This window comes from Eriocheir sinensis, chromosome 40 (assembly GCF_024679095.1).
Source record: "Eriocheir sinensis breed Jianghai 21 chromosome 40, ASM2467909v1, whole genome shotgun sequence".
In the NCBI taxonomy this organism is placed as follows: domain Eukaryota; kingdom Metazoa; phylum Arthropoda; class Malacostraca; order Decapoda; family Varunidae; genus Eriocheir; species Eriocheir sinensis.
The window spans coordinates 6,926,420-6,945,883 of record NC_066548.1 but is presented as its reverse complement, the minus strand read 5'-3'; the positions used below and the strand labels follow the sequence as shown (position 1 = coordinate 6,945,883).

At 43.3% G+C, this 19,464-nt stretch overlaps 1 protein-coding gene across 2 annotated transcripts in view; it reads left to right on the top strand.

Annotated features, from left to right (window-relative positions):
- LOC127009294 (motor neuron and pancreas homeobox protein 1-like) overlaps window positions 1-19,464 on the top strand; it is a 76,080-nt gene that overhangs the window by 54,118 nt on the left and 2,498 nt on the right. The window contains exons 2-3 of one of the 2 annotated variants that reach the window (XM_050882242.1): window positions 3,375-3,413; window positions 19,255-19,415. In XM_050882242.1, the coding sequence (XP_050738199.1) occupies window positions 3,375-3,413; window positions 19,255-19,415 (200 nt within the window). The remainder of the gene's footprint in view (window positions 1-3,374; window positions 3,414-19,254; window positions 19,416-19,464) is intronic. The other variant, XM_050882244.1, reaches the window with a different exon arrangement.

The following is a 19,464-nucleotide window of genomic DNA, read 5'->3' as shown; positions in this document are numbered from 1 at the left end:
GAACTCGAATAATCTCCTTAAAACACTGATTTGAACTCGAATAATCTCCTTAAAACACTGATTTGAACTCGAATAATCTCCTTAACACACTGATTTGAACTCGAATAATCTCCTTAAAACACTGATTTGAACTCGAATAATCTCCTTAAAACACTGATGAGAACTCGAATAATCTCCTTAAAACACTGTTGAGAACTCGAATAATCTCCTTAAAACACTGATGAGAACTCGAATAATCTCCTTAATACACTGATGAGAACTCGAATAATCTCCTTAAAACATTGATGAGAACTCGAATAATCTCCTTAATACACTGATGAGAACTCGAATAATCTCCTTAAAACACTGATGAGAACTCGAATAATCTCCTTAAAACACTGATGAGAACTCGAATAATCTCCTTAAAACACTGATGAGAACTCGAATAATCTCCTTAAAACATTGATGAGAACTCGAATAATCTCCTTAAAACACTGATGAGAACTCGAATAATCTCCTTAAAACATTGATGAGAACTCGAATAATCTCCTTAAAACACTGATGAGAACTCGAATAATCTCCTTAAAACACTGATGAGAACTCGAATAATCTCCTTAAAACACTGATGAGAACTCGAATAATCTCCTTAAAACACTGATGAGAACTCGAATAATCTCCTTAAAACACTGATGAGAACTCGAATAATCTCCTTAAAACACTGATGAGAACTCGAATAATCTCCTTAAAACACTGATGAGAACTCGAATAATCTCCTTAAAACACTGATGAGAACTCGAATAATCTCCTTAAAACACTGATGAGAACTCGAATAATCTCCTTAATACACTGATGAGAACTCGAATAATCTCCTTAAAACACTGATGAGAACTCGAATAATCTCCTTAAAACACTGATGAGAACTCGAATAATCTCCTTAAAACACTGATGACAACTCGAATAATCTCCTTAAAACACTGATGAGAACTCGAATAATCTCCTTAAAACACTGATGACAACTCGAATAATCTCCTTAAAACATTGATGAGAACTCGAATAATCTCCTTAAAACATTGATGAGAACTCGAATAATCTCCTTAAAACACTGATGACAACTCGAATAATCTCCTTAAAACACTGATGACAACTCGAATAATCTCCTTAAAACACTGATGACAACTCGAATAATCTCCTTAAAACACTGATGAGAACTCGAATAATCTCCTTAAAACACTGATGAGAACTCGAATAATCTCCTTAAAACACTGATGAGAACTCGAATAATCTTAAAACGCTGATGAGAACTCGAATAATCTCCTTAAAACACTGATGAGAACTCGAATAATCTCCTTAAAACACTGATGAGAACTCGAATAATCTCCTTAAAACACTGATGAGAACTCGAATAATCTCCTTAAAACATTGATGAGAACTCGAATAATCTCCTTAAAACACTGTTGAGAGCTCGAATAATCTCCTTAAAACACTGATGAGAACTCGAATAATCTCCTTAAAACACTGATGAGAACTCGAATAATCTCCTTAAAACACTGATGAGAACTCGAATATTCTCCTTAAAGACCTTGGGAAATATTTGATAGGAGCCGGAAATGTCTGAGTATGCGGGTCTGAGTGTCAGGTGAAGATACTATCAGGCGAGTGGGTGGCTCTTTGAGAACGTATACATAAGACAACCTGTGAACGGAAATAGTCTTAACGGGCTACCAATACAATCTGGCATGCCTGTGTAGGAGATTCATTGGCTGGTATTATAAGACGCGCGCTTCTTACATCAGCTATTTCTAAAGGTTAAAGAGGGGGTAAGTCGGATTCTAGTGAGTGTTTCTTCAGGTTCACGGTACAGAGGAAGAGTCACACTACCACCGGGGTCATAAAACTACCCCTGGAAATGCTCACAACTCCTACGAAAGCCTTGTCAAATATGTGAACTTGGACAACGAAATGTTTAGTAATACGGCCCATTGTGTGTACTCGTGTCCATGGGAAGATGTTCCACCACCGATCAAGACTGGTTTGGTTACCCCTTCGTGGCATGTGTAGGGAAGAGAACTTTCATGTTGAACTGATCACACTCCCGATGCAATAACCTAAAACTATTATATAAAGTAACGATCAACAAAACCAGTGATGATATTCAGTTTATGTAAATGACTGGGAGCTTGTGCTGTTGTATATTATTTAAAGTTGGAATATATCTTTGTTATAAGCTAGAATTTCAATGATACACCCTATTATCTCTCTCTCTCTCTCTCTGTTTCCTTCTATAATAATGCAAAATATAAACGCCTCTCTCTCTCTCTCTCTCTCTCTCTGTGTGTGTGTGTGTGTGAGTGTGTGTGTGTGTGTGTTAAGAGGAGAGTAATTTGAGTTTTAGCGAGAGAATAAATCCGACTTAAGTTAGGACGTGTCTATTAATGTCTTGTCTCCTCTTCCCCCTCTCTCTGTTTTCTTTGATATTAATTTCCTCCTCCACCTCCTTCTCCTCTTTCTCCTCCTCCTCCGTGTCTCTTCCTCCTCCCATCACTTTAATTTTACTGTCTCCTCTTCATTATTCCACTCTCTCTCTCTCTCTCTCTCTCATATTCCTCTTCCTTCCCTTTTTCCTCTCTTCCTTCTTTCATGTTAGTAGTTCTTTTTTCCTTCCCCCTTTCTTCGCTATTCTTCACATCTCTTATTTAATTCCTTTCATTCGCTTCCTCGTCCATTTTTTCTCTCTTATTCTGTTAATGGGTGCCCATGTCAAATATTGCTTGCAAGTATTATTCAACTATGTTTGCGTTGAAAGTAAAGCATATCCACTCCTCTGTACTCTATTCAGGAGCAGTAAGTAGCGGGCTTTTTTTTTTTCATTATTGTTTTCTTGTTTTTTTAACGCCCTTTCTGTAAAAAAATAAAATAAAAAAATAAAAAAAGACCACTCACATAACGTTACTATACCACCTACTCACATCCCGACGAGTCACTCAACGAACAATAAACTAAACTATTATGGTGTGGCGTCGCAAAAGGAGTGAACAAAAAGACTACTGAACACAACCAAATATCTTTTAATAATAAGAAACACAAACACTCAAAACGTAGTTGCAAATCCCCAAGAGTAAAACAGAAAATATGCTCAACTGGTCTTTATTACGATTACGAACACATAATTTTCAGTAAGTAAGTAAAGAGAAAGCAACTATATTTACTAAACCTTTGGCTGTCACTAATGTACTTTTCCCAGTTAAAAATTCCATAACTCCTGCTTCCTCTAACTCCTTCGTCCTCCCAACACACAGCGAACGATGAAACACGAGTAGTATGCAAGGAACTGGTTGTTAAGTATCGCCGGCTCATCCAACGCTACGAAACTAAATCCAAGAATATTCTCTTTTCAGATGTGGTTCCCAGGATCTCGGCTGACAACTTTTATTACAGTAAGAATTCTAGTTCCAATAACCGTTTGAGTAATTACTGTTTCCAGGAAGCTTGAGGTCGCCTTCATCAAAAGACAAAACAATTAATGTGGGAAATTTGACTCGACTGTGATTTGTTTAACTCTCCAAAATTTCTTTCATTGCTTACATGAGGAGGCCCGGATGTGCGATATGTTAAAAATCAAAAGGTGCCACCAAAGGGTTAGTGTCTGTGACGACACATAAGCAACACTTTCGAATTAACACCTGTGATGACGCAATCACTGTTCATCTTGACGGTTCAGCGAGTAGCTTTAGAGTGTAGTATACAGCGTTTCAGTTTTCAACACTGGTCTACCACTCTCAGTATAAATGAATAAGGAAGTAACTCTTTTGCCGACCCTAGTGAAAAATCACGCGATTGTGATCAATGGAACGTGTCAGACACGAGAAACATCACACTTAACAAAATAATACACAATAAAACACCGATAACTTGTGTGTTTAGAAAGTTGGCGTCAAACGCACAGTGCGCACGGAGTTGCACTTCACGTTGATTTCTTTTTTTTTCTTTTTTTTACCGAGTTAAGATGACTGGGCGCCGAGGCCCCGCGACTAAGGCTGACCGATTTACGCTTGTTGGTTCCCGTTATATCAGCGCCACCAGCAGGAAGAGTCGAGCGAGACATTAAAAATTGTGTCAGGAATTGAAAATCATTAATATTTCAGATGATCAGTCGTGCTGCTGTCATATTACTCAGGACAGACTTTAGAATAATGTTTCAACATGATGGAATAAGTTTCTTTCCCACATCACTTAATTAAGGCTTAACCAATCCCGCAAAAATGAATAACTATAAAAGTATGTTAATATATAAATAAAAACGTACACAAAAAAAGTAAAAAATATCATACATGTATATCCTTTGTAAGTACTGCTTTCGAAACACAAACAACTTTTTTTTCTTTTCAGTAGACAGTATCTGTATTTGACCAATCACTGGATGTAGAGATTCCTGACTAAGCGCAACGAGAATAAGGAATCCTCATAAAAACCAAGACAACACAAAAGAGGAAGACAAATTTAAAATAGAAACTTAGGAGCCGCGGCGTCAGGAGCAGAACACTCTGTAATGTTACTACCGATGAAACACAAACACCGAAACACCTATTATTACAAAGCTATCACGAAACGAATTTCACATGAACCCAACCAATTCCACAATATCTTTAGCAACGAAAGGTAATATATAGTACGAGCATTCACGTGCCAAACAACAAACCTGCGCTTTTTATCCTCACTGTCCTGGCTTTACGTCCATGGAGTTTCAATGTCTGAGTGCCTGATTTGGACTGTTCAACTATCTGCACATTTGACTCCAACCTATACCTACTTCCTATCTATCTACCTGTCATGTACTCGTGTCTATCTATCTGTTGACCTCTCTTTTGGCTAACCTTTACTTTTATCTTTTATAGGAGCAGCGAGTAGCGGTTTTTCTTTGTACTTTTTTATAGCCGTGTCCTTTGATGTAAAAAAAAACCCTAAAACCTAACTACTTTCTATCTATCTGTTATGTATTCTTTATTCATCTATGCCATCGCCTTGTTCCACCATGAGGCATCGGTTCGACCCTGCACCAATGATACCAGATTCTCTTCCCCCATCAATCGTTCACAACACTGGTTCTCCTCGTGATACCAAATTTTCTACCCCCATCAATCGTTCACGACACTGGTTCTCCTCGTGATACCAGATTCTCTTCCCCCATCAATCGTTCACAACACTGGTTCTTTCCGTCTTTTCACTGGCACTGTTATTTCGTTTTTTTCAGGTTTCTTCCTCTTCTTCCTCCTATAAAATCGTTCTTTCTTCCTCGTCCTCATCCTCCTCTCTCCCTATAACGACGTCTTTCACCGTCACTTATTATTTCAGTCTTTCAAGTTTCCTCTCATTCCTCCTTCAATAACTTCATTCTTCCTTCTCTTCCTCCTATAAAATCGTTCTTTCTCCCTCGTCCTCCTCCTCCTCTCTTCCTGTAACGACGCTTTACTTTCGTCTCCGCCACTCGCCATCACCATCATCATCATCATCTCGCGCAAACAGCCATTCCTCCAGTCACCTCCTTTTTCTAATTCACTCCTCCTCCTCCTCCTCCTCCTCCTCCAATAACTCACCGTACGCACACATTTACCACTCCGTCAAGAGCGAGTGTACGAAGAGAAGGGGGAGGGGGTGAAGGAAGGGCGACGCGGGAGAAAAACTGAAGGGAACAGAGACGCGCTAGATGGATGGATAGGGATGTGGAATATTTATTGGGCGGGGCGGGGCGGGGCGGGGCTGGCGGTGGTGTGGAGGAGGATTCGCCCCTGTGGACTGTCCGGGAGACGAATGGCGGACCTTTTGTCGTGAAGCGTCCGTCTGGGGTTCACCAAAGCGGGCACCAACATGGCTGACACTCTTGTGCTGGTTAGAATAAGCCATTTGTCTGTCTGTTTCTGTGTGTGTGTGTGTGTGTGTGTGTGTGTGTGTGTGCGTGCGTGTGTGTGTGATATAAACCAGTTAACAAGTATCTTCTCACTTCTTTTTCACAGTTAAATTCTGAAGCTCGGGTCTCTCTATTGTATTTCCTACTTAAATTGCGACTTAGTTATTTCTTCAAAAGGGTATTATCAAAAAGTATCTAAATCAATCGAATCAATCTCTTGGGGAGTTTCAATGCTCTTTTTAGACGCAGCACAGCCTTCCTCCTGTCCCTTGTTTGTTTGTTTGTTCCTGGACCATATAGTTGCCGTAGTGTATGTATGTATGAATATATATATATATATATATATATATATATATATATATATATATATATATATATATATATATATATATATATATATATATATATATATAACCATTTCTCTCCGCGGTAGAACGCTCCTGAGTGCCACGCCACCTTTTTATGAATAATTCTGCGGGTGTTCAAACAGTGTTCCCACGGAGCACCGCGAGGCAGCGGCTAATCGTGGGACCACTTAACACCGGCGGAGGAATCCATCAGCGTGAGGCTGTTTGCCGCGGCGTCAGTTCTCATGACGCCGAGAAACGGATAAGGACTAATGAACAAAGATCGACGCAGCGAAATGATCTTCCACATTTTATTGTTGCGCGGCGCGGTCAGCCTCCGCGATGATTAATTAAGCGTGCGTGACCCCCGCCCCTCCACGTACTGCAGTAACGATGTGTAACATGGCATTACCGCGTATTATTGATATTCGTGATTTGCAAGCGTTATAACCTTTCAGGTCGGTAGTTTCTGGGTACCTCGAGAAGTGATCTTAGTATTATTTCTGATTTTTACTTTCTACATGTGGAGCGGCCCGTGATGTCCCAGGTGGCATACCGGACGTCACTTTGCTTGAAAATAAAGATTAATACCCACTGACAAATAATTAAGGACCAGATAAGATGTTTCCTGCCTCCCCCACAACCACGCACGCCTCCGCACCCCGCTCGCCTGACATAATCGTTTCCTCCATACCGGACAACCACGCACGCCTCCACGCCCCCGGCCGCGTGATAACAGCAGCCTGATGCCGGCGGCGCACGTAGACCGCATTCCGTTCCTTGTTGGGTTATCTTCAGGTGATAAACAGCGTCGGTATGGGAGTAGCTACGTCATCCCGGCTAGGCCGCTAATTAAGTAGTGAACAACGGACAACGTTATTCATTATTATCAATGCCCCTAAAATAAACAGGATCATGCCTTTAATGGCCCTAAGTAAAGGGGACATATAACAGTTATGACGGTATGAAGAGTAATGGTGTATCAGTTATATTTCAAAATCTTTAACCTTATAAACTTTACGCAGGAAATTCTATTTTCTGTAACAAGTGATTCCCACTTCAGTTTATCATCTTTAATTAAAGTATTTGAAAATAAGAATAATATGAAGATCCTCGTTATCTCGGAGGACAAAGACAAGCGCACTCCTTAATGAGTCATTGCGAGAGATTAAACACCTGTACGATCAGTGATATATTATCTATCTTTAAACACTGTCGCCTCACTCAGGGCGTCGCTGCGAGGGGCCCGGACAGATGGGGAACACCGAAGGGTGGAGCAGTCTTGCCTTTTTTTATATATATTACCGCTACTTCAGACCCAAGCCCGTAGATGGTGGCCTGAGTTATCTAATTACTAGAGTCACAAGGCCGCTTACCTAGCCAAAACCATCTTTACCTATTCAGTTAGCTGCTATCACCCGACAAAGACTCAAACCAGTCGCCCTCCCTTCCATCAAAATAAAAACATACCAAAGTACAGTTCTCACTCCCGTCCACAGTACAAACAAGACGCCATCTTGTACCAGTCCCGCCCACACCCACCTTTATCTATCCTGACAGCCACCGAACTTGCTACCTACTTAAAAGAGAGAGAGAGAGAGAGAGAGAGAGAGAGAGAGAGAGAGAGAGAGAGAGAGAGAGAGAGAGAGAGAGAGAGAGAGAGAGAGAGAGAGAGAGAGAGAGAGAGAGAGAGAGAGAGAGAACGTAGAATCTTATGTTAAGTTAAATAACAAATAATCATGCATCGAATGACGCATCAATCACACAGATGCTCAGACCTCTTGCAAGAAGAGTGACGAGCCGGAAGAACTGATCGGGAGAAAAAATTAATTAGACGATAGTGTATCTGAATGGGCTTTATCTGAGACTTTTTATACTCAAGAGATAACACATCTGCTTGTAATAAGACCCAACACGCCAACGTTTGTGCACTCGACGGACCTTAGACGTCACTCTTGTCCTTGGGAAAAACGGTCCCTTCTCTACAGGCCCACCAAGCAACAGGATCCGCAATGTGGTATCAGCCGCCGGATTCAGGATGTCATTGCGTCATACTCTCATGAAAGCTTCGAAATCTTTTGGGGCCTCTACGTTTTGCATGTTGGTAAAAGATTATTTCACTTGTAAAGCTCTCCATTTATCAACGACATCGCCGCTTCATGTTTCTACGGATTTCTGCCTGCAGTGTTCATGTTTCATCATAAATCATTCGTTCTTTTATTTCTGGTTCTCGCCCAGCTCGTGCAGGACGCAGGGAGGGGAGCCACGTCAGCCGGCGTGTCCGCGTGCCGCGTCTCGCCGGCCCCGTGTTGCTCATTAATTACTTGAACGACGCCGGTGCTAAACAGAACGGCTTAACAACCGCGATCATGAACGACACGCGCGGCGCCGTCCACGCTCCGGGCGCCCATCCGCTGCCCGACAACCGAAGGCCGACACAACACAGCCTCGTTTACTTCAGGTCACGGCCGTGCTGTTTGGAAAATGCGCAAATAATTACTTTCATGTATTTCGTTATTGGACATATTATGTTATGATATATTCATGTACGCGCTGTCATGTCGTGAATGCTACAAGATATCAACCGAACATTACGTTGGCACCAGCGGGCGGGGCAGCCACACAGCCCACCAAACACTAGCCTGTAGGCGTAATGGGTATCGCCAAAGATGAAAAAATGCGAGAATAATTTACGTCAAATAGCTGGAATACAATCCACCAGCAATTATTTATATTGCAGGTATAAAATATGCCCAGGACAATATTAGATTATTAGGCAGCATTCCAGCGACAATCGGGCCGTTGAATAAAACATTTGGTTCAAGAATCATCGCCAGCAGGGAAGCGCAATGTGTTACAGCGAGTTGTACGTACCAATGTTCGAGATGGGGCGGCTGAGACTTGTAAACAATTAGGGCCACACTCTCAGACTCTTCCTCCTCTCATATTAACTATTTTCAAAGGGCGAGAAGGTGATTAATCGGGTTCTCATGAGTGTTTTTTCACATTCAATATAGAAGCCGGTGAAGAAGGCGGTGGCCGAACTGGTAGCGTACTGGACCCACATTCGCCGCGTGATGGACGACGCGGGTTCGAATCCTCACGCTACCACTCGGATTTTTCAGTCACCGCCGAGTGGCTTAAAACTACCCACATGTCCTCCTGACCACCCATCCAACCCGGGAAGAGGAAGCCGTCCAAGCGAAGAATCAAACGAGTGGGGGGGGGCAGCAGCAAAACACGCAAGATGGCCCACTCGCCTGCGCCAGAACCTGCGAACGGGGCCGACCATCATCATCCCAAGAACCCTTGGGCCAGGCATCCCGACCATCAGGCCCCACCGGGAAGATACCTACAAAACAAACTAAAAAAAAAAAAAAAAAAAAAAAAGTATCACTAGGCATATAAAACTACCAATGTAAATACTCAGAGCTCCTGGGAAAGCCTTGTCAAATGTGTGTATCAGGACACCTCTCCTCCCGAAATTGACCTCTCTTTTTGGACACTCCTTTGACTTCTATTCAGGAGCAGTAAGTAGCGGGGTTTTTTTTATACATTTTTCTTTACGCCCTTGTAAAAAAAAAATGTGTAAGCCCCGAAATGTTTTAGAATATAGGCCTAATAAAAAGCTCTTCCTCGTGACCCCTGCGTAACAATGTCAATATCAAAGGGTCTTACCTCGAAGTTCATGGAACAAGAACACAACCGAAGTAAAGAATAAAATATAAACACAAAGTCCACCACAACAACACGCCAATAGGTCCTCTCATCGCCACAACACGCACGCCACACAGGGAAAGGAAGGAAAAAAGTTGGAAAGTTTCGTTTAGTCGGCGCAACATCTGAGGTCATTTTATGCCGGAGGGAAAGGAAGGAAGGGTCGGGACAAACGAGTATTGGTGGTTTGTTAAAAGATTACAAGCCTGGCTCCTCTCTTTCATACAGCCTCCCGTAATCTCCCCAATACCTCCCCCCCCCCCCCCCCCACCCGTCTCCTCATCTCCCCAATGGCGGTGATAAATTTGTCGGATTCGAACCCCAGATGTTGACTCGCTTTAATTAATCAATCTGCCAGCGCGACGGTTCTAATAATGGCCTTGATGATGCTGACCGTTGAGTGTGCCCGCCATTGTGGCTTTGTGGTGCCGGAAGAGAGCGCCAATGTGGAGACTGTGAAGGAATAACAATGTAAGGCAGTAATGTATGTGGTGAGAGGTATTGATAGATTTAACAGAAGCTTTTTTTTTTTCACGTCGTGGCCTATTGCGCCGGTAGGCTTCTTCCCGGTGGGCCCTGATGGTCGGCCCAGCCCGTTCTGGCGCAGGCGAGTGTTTATAGTGGCGCCATCTTGCATTGGCTCATGCTGCCCTCCCGGAGCTCATCTTTAATCCTAGAATCTAGAGTCCGGGTTGATAGGTGGTCTTCTGGACAGCATGTGGGTAGTTTTAAGCCACTCGGCGGCGGCTGAAAAATCCCAGCTTGGTGGCACCACCACCAAGCCGCTAGCATCCCGAGAGGACAAAAACAGAGGATGAGAAAGAAGAAAGAAGAAAGGAAGAAAGGAGGGAAGGAAGGAAGGAAGGAAGGAAGGAAGGACGGAAGAAAAGAAAGAAAGAAAGGAAGGAAGGAAGAAGGAAAGGAGATGCAGTCAAATAACATGATACAACAGAAGGGAAGAGGAGAAAAAGGCAGAAGAGGGGACGAAGCCCACTCACTCGGAAGGATCCACTACCCGCTATCACATCTGTATACAAATATCTCCACGCTCCCTCCCCCTACCCTACCCCCTTACCTCCATACCACTGAACAGGAGGAGAGATAATAAGAGAAAGGGCAGTGGCGGAGATGAAAGGAGCAACCAGGGAAACAGGGGGGACATAAGAGATAGACTAAAGAAAAGGACAGCAGCGGTAAGAGGTTGTGTAATAGAGGAAGGGAGGGAGGGAAAAAGGGAGGAGAGAAACCGAGGAAGAGGAGGAAAAGGAGGAGGAAGAGAGGGAGGGAAAAAGGGAAGAGAGAAACCGAAGAAGAGGAGGAAAAGGAGGAGTAAAGAGAATAAGGAAAGGACAGTATCGGGGAAGTTGGGAACAGAGAGAGATGAGAAGAAAGTGAATAGGGGAAAGAAAGGACAGTGGAGAGGGAGAAGAGAAGAGGAAAAGAGAATAAAGGAAAAGACAGTCACGGGGAGGTTGGGTGAAAAGAGAATGGGAGGAAGAGAGAGAGAGAGAGAGAGAGAGAGAGAGAGAGAGAGAGAGAGAGAGAGAGAGAGAGAGAGAGAGAGAGAGAGAGAGAGAGAGAGAGAGAGAGAGAGAGAGAGAGAGAGAGAGAATAAGGGAGGGGGAGAGGGAGGAAAGGAAGGAAGGGAGAGGGAGAGGGAAGAACAGGGAGGGAGAGAGAGAGGGAGAGGGAGAGGAGTGTTGATTAATCGTCGTTCTATTGAGTGGCGACAAAGCGCTTACGTCGTGGCGGTGATGCAGTGTGAAGTGGCTTTGTGGTGGTGGTGGTGGTGGGCAGTTAAGAGCGTGTCATTGTGTTTTATTGGTGGTTATTGGGATAGGCGGCTGGTGATGGGTAGTTACGTGGGTGGTAGATAACGTTCTCTCTCTCTCTCTCTCATCCGTTCTTATTATTTTTTCTATGTATTAACTTTTTTATCGTCCAGTTTCACATATTAGTTTTCATTTTCTCTATTTAGTAGCATATTCTCTCTCTCTCTCTCTCTCTCTCTCCACCCCTATCCCCTACCGGAACTAATAAATGATCTCACTGGTCAACTCCTCGCGTTGGGCATCACTAATTTTACGAGCCGTCCTAATGGTTGGACTTTACACGCCTCTAAAAGATATGTTCCCGCTGTTAAACCCAAACAATGAGATGAATACGTATTATTTTTATATTATAGAATTCATTATCTCCTCCCAGCGGAAAGGGTGGTTCAGTCTATTTAAAACTATCGTATCAAAGAACGCGGGTAATAAACAGCTCAAACAGTTTATAAAGATATGGTTTGGCTCCTCGTGATTGTGCTTTTTATCAACACTGGTTTCCGGCACTCCAGCGCAGGCATTCCAGACGACGAGGCAGCTAGGGAGTGACGACGCGGGGACTCCAACGCTGCGCCCCGTGATCCGCCTTTCACCCAACCTTCATTTTCTATGTCACAACCTGCGTTCAAAAATGGACGGAAACATTATTCGACTGTACCAGCGTGCTTCCTCCAAGATGCATATGAAGTTTCTTTCTTTATTTTCTTTTTTGCGGCAACACAACACTAAAATGAGGAAGTGTGTTGCTTCTATTGTTATCCTCTGTATTACTGCATCTATATGGTTGTCTGGCTTTAGTCCTTTTTTGCCTAAATAACTCCTTTGGGATGAGGGAAATTTCTCTGTCATAATGTTGATTGATATTCGAGGAATGTCAGATGCTTTCGACCTTGTTCTTGAAGGACAGATTTGTTTTGAATCTTATGGGCTCGGAGGTAATATGGCAGCACTTATACAGGTTGGCGCTCCTCACACGCCGAAGCTGCTCCGTCAAGTTGTAACACTCGCACTTTTTAGTAACGACGGAGACTTGACTAAAATGTTGGCGTTTGGCGTTTATGTATCTGCCACGTGACTCATTAAACCTCCAAAATACTTGATCTTGTTATCTTTTTATACAAATGGTATTAACCCGTTAGAAACCAAATCTATTTACTTTCTACTTTTTTCGGGACGTGGATCGTAAATTTCCGTTTTTTGTAATTTGTTGAGGACCACAAAGAAAACAAGCAAACAAAAGATTTCCCATTTGCCTCCAAAATGAGTAACAATACAACTGAAAATGAAAAAAAAATGTGTGTGTGTGTGTAGTGTAGTGTAGTGAAGTGTAGTGTGCGTGTGCGTGTGTGCGTGTGCGTGTGCGTGTGTGTGTGTGTGTGAGTGAAGGAAACACCACACCCGGCCAGCACCCAGCGTCTCACACCCCGTCCGCCGCGGCCACACATCCGTCACGTCCCGGCCGGCGTCCCCTCGCGGCAGTAAACACGAGGGTAAGAACGTCCTATAATCAACCGCTGATGCTCGCTCGGCCCTACTCGCCGCCGCTCCATTACACACTCTCCAGCACCTTTATCATCGCCGTGTTGGCCCGTATTTATGGTGCAGTCCGTCTGGCCGCCCCCCGCCCGCCGGACACACAATGTTTGTCAGATTCATCAAGGTTTATGGCGCCTCCTCCTCCTCCTCCTCCTCCTCCTCCTCCTCTTCCCCCTCCTCTCCGGGTAAACAAAACAAGGTACATCTTTCACATCTCGGTTATACATATAAATCTAACGTATTATCATATCGGCCACTTTCAGGGACATTCAAGCCCCGGGATGGAATATATATTAATCGCTTTGAATAAAATTACCCGCGTATACGTACTCTACAAAATATTTAAAAAAAAAGAGAGAAATGAAAATAAAGGCGCCGCATACAGAGGAAATACATGTAGCGTGTATTTTTATCATTCCCTCTGTTTAGGCAGCACACAGCGAGCAAAGATTAAAACTATTGCAAAACGTGTCCATTGCATACATTTTTTTACGGTCGCTTCTTTTTCCCTTTTTAAATTGGAGTTTCAAACATGTTCAGGGATACTATAAGCGCTCCCAGTGACTTATCTAATTAAAAGTAAGGATGGCAATATGTAAGCTAATGCAAAAATCGGTTCTATCTCTCACTTTCTGCCTTAAGTTGTGAAAAGCGACCTACCAAAAGAGATGAAAACATGTACAAAACTAAAAAGTGGGAAGTAGAGGAAACGAGAGAGGGGGAGTGTGGGAAGGGAAGGAGGGAGGAAGGGAGGGAAAGAGGGAACAAGCAACAGCGAACTACCAAAAGAGATGAAAACACGTACAAAACTAAAGAGGGAGAGTGGGAAGGGAGGGAACGAGAGAGGGGGAGTGGGGCAGGGATGGAGAGAGGAAGGGAGGGAACGAGGGAAGGGGACTGGGACAGGGATGGAGGAAGGGAGGGTAAGAGGGATCGAGCAAAGGGCGAAGAGGAAAACTGACAAAAACGTATCCCTGGTCATATATTTTCAGTGGGTATGACAAATAATGGTGGTGGCGGCGGCAGTGGTGGTGTTGGTATTGGTGCATGGTGTTAGTTGTACTGGTGGTGGTGGTGGAGGTGGTGGGTGATGTTAGCGGTAGTTAGTTGTATGTGAGGTTGGGAGGGTGGTGGTGGTGGTCGTGGTGATGGTGGTGGTGGTGGTGATGTTAGTGGTAGTTGTATCTCAGGTTGGGAAGGTGGTGGTGATGGTAGTGGTGGTGGTGGTGGTTGGACCCGAAGTGGTAATGAAGGTGGTGATGAAGGTGATGATAACGAAGACAATAACGATACTCTCTCTCTCTCTCTCTCTCTCTCTCTCTCTCTCTCTCTCTCTCTCTCTCTCTCTCCGCCCCCCCTCCCCACAATACAAGTGATTTTCCGCGCCGCCGACTTTCGCGCGGGTAGACCAAACAGATGAATAACGCGCCATTGTCAGCTGTTTGCGCCCGAGGGGAGAGAGGGGGTCAGGGGGGAGGGGGAGGGAGAAGGAGAGGAAGGGGGAGAGGGAGAGAGAAGGGGTGGAGGCTAGGAGAGAGACACAGCAAGAATGGGTAGGGGAGGGAGAGGAGTAGGGATGAGAGGGAAGGAGGGGAAGGAGTGGGGAGGGAAGGGGAGGTAGGTAGTATAGGGGAGCTAGGGAAGGGAGGGGAGGGGGAAGAGGGAGGGGGTAGGGAGAGGGAGAGAAAAGGGGAGAGGGGGTAGGGGAGGGAGAGAGGGGGAGAAAGGGAGGAAAGGGGAGGGAGGTTGTAATAGATAATCTCCCCCTTCCCCACCCCTTCTACCCTCCCTTCCCCCCTCTCCCCTCCCCATCTTCGACAATAGCTAGAAACTCATCCCAAAAACAGTTGCCGAAATCAGCCTCCCTTTTTTTTTTTCTTTTTTGATGGGATGGGGAGAGGGGAGGGGAGGGGAGGAGAGGGAGGGGGAGGGGGAGTTGAGTAAGAAAGCCTATCAGATTGAGTGTTTAGATGAGGTACTTTTCTCTCTCTCTCTCTCTCTCTCTCTCTCTCTCTCTCTCTCTCTCTCTCTCTCTCTCTCTCTCTCTCTCTCTCTCTGATTCATTCATTCAATCATTCATCCACCTTATATAGCCATTATTTATTTATATTTCCTGTGTTCCTTCTTTTTCTCCTCTATCTATCCTTATCTATATACAAATCTATCCATGGAAGCTTAAGTATTTATCTACGAACCTTACAATCTATCCATGACACATTCTTCATTTTTATTATATTTTTCTCGTTTATTTATTTATTCTCCAATGCGTAAATCTGTTCATGGAAGCTTAACTGTTTTATCTACTAACCAAACTAACAACCTCAAGAAACAATCCAATTACTCTAAAAATCTATAGTTCTTGTCTATTTAATAACATTCTCGTACTATCTCATTCTTCTATTCATCAGTTTTATCTATTCACCGTCTATTCTTTATACTTATTAACCTCATTCCTTTTATCATCATTCCTTCCTTCTTCTATTCGCAACTTTCATCTAGTCTTCTATCTATATATCTGCAGGTCTAGTCTCCTTATTATCCCTCTTCCCTCCATCATCATTCTCCTATTCACTATTTTCTTCTCTTCCGTCTATTTCATCTCATTTGGTTGGTCATTACACAAAAAGGAAGGAAAGTGGAAGGGAAGAAGGATGGGTGAAAACGGAGAGGTATGGAAAATGGAGGGAAGGACGGGAGAGAGAGGGAGGAAAGAAGGGAGGAAGGGAGGGAAGGGAGGAGGAGACAGCGGCGTAATGAATAAATTGACGGCGTTTAATCAAGACAGAGAGAGGGAGGGAGGGAGAGAGGGAAGGAGGGAGGGAGGGAGAGAGGAGGTGTAAGGGGAGAGAAAGGGACGAACAGAAGGAAATAGAAAAGAAGGAAAAACAAAGTAAAACAAATAAAGGAGAAAAAAAGGAAACGAAAGAAGAAAACAGGAAGAACGAATGAACGAAATAAGGAAAGAGAAAGAAACAAAGAACAAAAGGGAAAAAGAAAAAAAAGAAAGAAAGAAAAGGAAAGAAAAGAAAGATTGTCGCCTCGGTAATGAAGCTTAAACAGTCCGAGTCTTTATTTTCGTCTCTTTACTTATCAATCTTTGTCTCCATCGAATACACAGAGATATAGAAGGTCTGTCTGCATACAAGGGTCCAGTTAGGGTGCGTGAGATAGTCCTTGAGAGCTCATTAACTAGTCAGAACCACAATATTTTCGGACGGTTTAATTCAACTCTCACCACAAAAATTTCGGCTTACACGACAAAAATTTCCAAAGAACGACAAAAAATTCGGTTTACACGACAAAAAAATTCCGCTTACACGACAAAAATTTCGAAAGAACGACAAAAATTTCGGCTTACACGACAAAAATTTTCAAACGACAAAAATTTCAGCTTACACGACAAAAAATTCGAAAGAACGACAAAAAATTCGGCTTACACGACAAAAATTTCGAAAGAACGACAAAAAATTCGGCTTACACGACAAAAATTTCGAAAGAACGACAAAAAATTCGGCTTACACGACAAAAATTTCGAAAGAACGACAAAAATTTCGGCTTACACGACAAAACTTTCCAAAGAACGACAAAAGTTTCGGCTTACACGACAAAAAATTCCAAAGAACGACAAAAATTTCGGCTTACACGACAAAAAATTTCAAAGAACGACAAAAATATCGGCTCACGCGACAAAAAATTCCAAAGAACGACAAAAATTTCAGCTTACACAAAAAATTCTAAAGAGCGACAAAAATTTCCAAAGACCAGAGAAGGTTAGTTGGGTTTTTATTCACATTCACGGTGCAGCAAAAGCCTAATCATACTATTACTAGGCTTATATGGGTTCTCAAGGCTGTTTTTATTCTCACATCCACGGTGCAGAATAAGCCTCATCAAACTATCACTATCACTATAAAAAAACTACCAACCTATGGATATATACCTACAATATCAAACTCCAATCCACCTGTACGCCTCCCTATGAACCCAAGCCATTACGCATCACTTTGTTTGACGCCTAACTCATCCATTCCTCATCCACTGAGCTGATTTTTTGGTCCCATACGCCTAAATCCACTACTGAGAAAGGAGCTTATCCGGATACTAGTGAGCCGGCAGATGTGAGGGAGGGAGGGAAGGAGGTAGGTGGGTGAGGGAAGGGAGGGAGGGAGGGTAGAGAAGGGAGGGAAGGGAGGAAGAATAGGAGGGTCTTAGTGATCATCCCCAAAAACATATTTTATGAGTCATTAGTCGCGCGCCATTTGACCGTGACCCCCATATGTCCTCCCTCTCTCTCTCTCTCTCTCTCTCTCTCTCTCAACCGTTCTTATTTTTTTCTATGTATTAACCTTTTCATCGTTCACTTTCACATATTAGTTTTCATTTTCTCTATTTAGTAGCATTCTCTCTCTCTCTCTCTCTCTCTCTCTCTCTCTCTCTCTCTCTCTCTCTCTCTCTCTCATTCTTTCTTATTATTTCCCTTTTTATCATTACGTTCACACTAGTTATTGTATCTTATTTTCTCTATTCAAAACGTTCTCTCTCTCTCTCGCTCCACCATCTATGCATCTGTCTTTTTCCTCTTCCTCCTCCTCCGCCCGCGACCATTTTCCTCCCCGACAATAATACTCCCGCCGCCATCTGGAGCCAAACGCGACTTTTTTTCCGAGCCATTTCCGCGACGAGCTACAAGATTCGGCGCGGTTTTCATCCTCTGCCGCTATGACGTTATTTACATATATTTAGCGTCGCATTTATACAGAGAGGGAGGGAGGGAGGGAGGGAGGAGGAGGAAAAGGGAGAGGAAAGAGGGGAAAGAGTATGCGGATGAATGAACAAGAAAGTATTATGTGACTAAAAGGTTTTATTTGTTATTTGTGATGAGTTGCGTGTTTCTGTTTCGTGTGTGTTTCGTGTATTGAAATCTTTATCAGTAGTGTGGATTGGAGATAGAAAGTTAGAAAGGTTCCTCTCTCTCTCTCTCTCTCTCTCTCTCTCTCTCTCTCTCTCTCTCTCTCTCTCTCCGTGTCCTCTGATGTAAAAAAAAAAAAAAAAAAAGCTAATTTGGAGGATGTGAAAAGAGATGCTGAGGGAGCGAGAGAAAGAGAAAAAGGGAGGGGAATTTTTTTTTTTTTTATAGCTAAGGAGACAGTTCAAGGGCGTCAATAAAAATATATATAAAAAAGCCCGCTATTTACTGCTCCTGAATAGAGGTCAAAGGAGTGTCCAAAAAGAGAGGTCAATTTCGGGAGGGGTATGCAGTTAGGTTATGTATTTCCTTATAATGCCAATCTCGTATTATCGATTTTGTTTCGTGGTTCATATATAGGGTAGTGAAAGATAGATAGATAGATTGATAGAAGGAGAGAAACTACTAAAAAAGAAACTACTGTATCAAGACACCTCTCCACCCGAAATTGACCTCTCTTTCTCCCACCTCTCCACCCGAAATTGACCTCTTTTTTGGCTACTCTTTACTTTTATCTTTTATAGGAGCGGCGAGTAGCGGGCTTTTTTTTTTTGTACTCTTTTTGTTGCCCTTGAGCCGTGTCCTCTGATATAAAAAAAATAATAATAATGAGAAAATCAGAACTGTAGAATTGCGAAGATAGAATGATAAAAAGACTAAGATAGAGAAATAATAAGAGGGTGAATGACAGAGTTAAAGAGAAAACATTAAGGTCAATATTATAAGACACCTTGGCTTCTCACATTACCTATTTCTAAAGGTCACAGAGGGGGTCAATCGGGTTCTTATGAGTGTGTCTTTAGGTTTCGGCACAGAGGAAGAGTCAAACTACCACCAGGGCCATAAAACTACTCCTGGAAATGCCCCAAACTCCTATGAAAGCGTTGTCATAATATGTGCACTTGGATGACAAAATGTTTAGTAATACGGCACTAATAGTCAGCTCCCTAACCACCATTCTCCCTTCCCCCGCCACAGGCATGGGCCAACACAGTCTGCTGGGCAAGACGCGCCGGCCCCGCACCGCCTTCACCTCGCAGCAGCTTCTGGAACTCGAGAAACACTTCCGCGAGAACAAGTACCTGTCGCGGCCCAAGAGGTTCGAGGTGGCCACGAGTCTTATGCTGACCGAAACGCAGGTGAGTGGAGGAGGAGTATGAGGAGTATGAGGAGGAAGAGGAGGAGGAG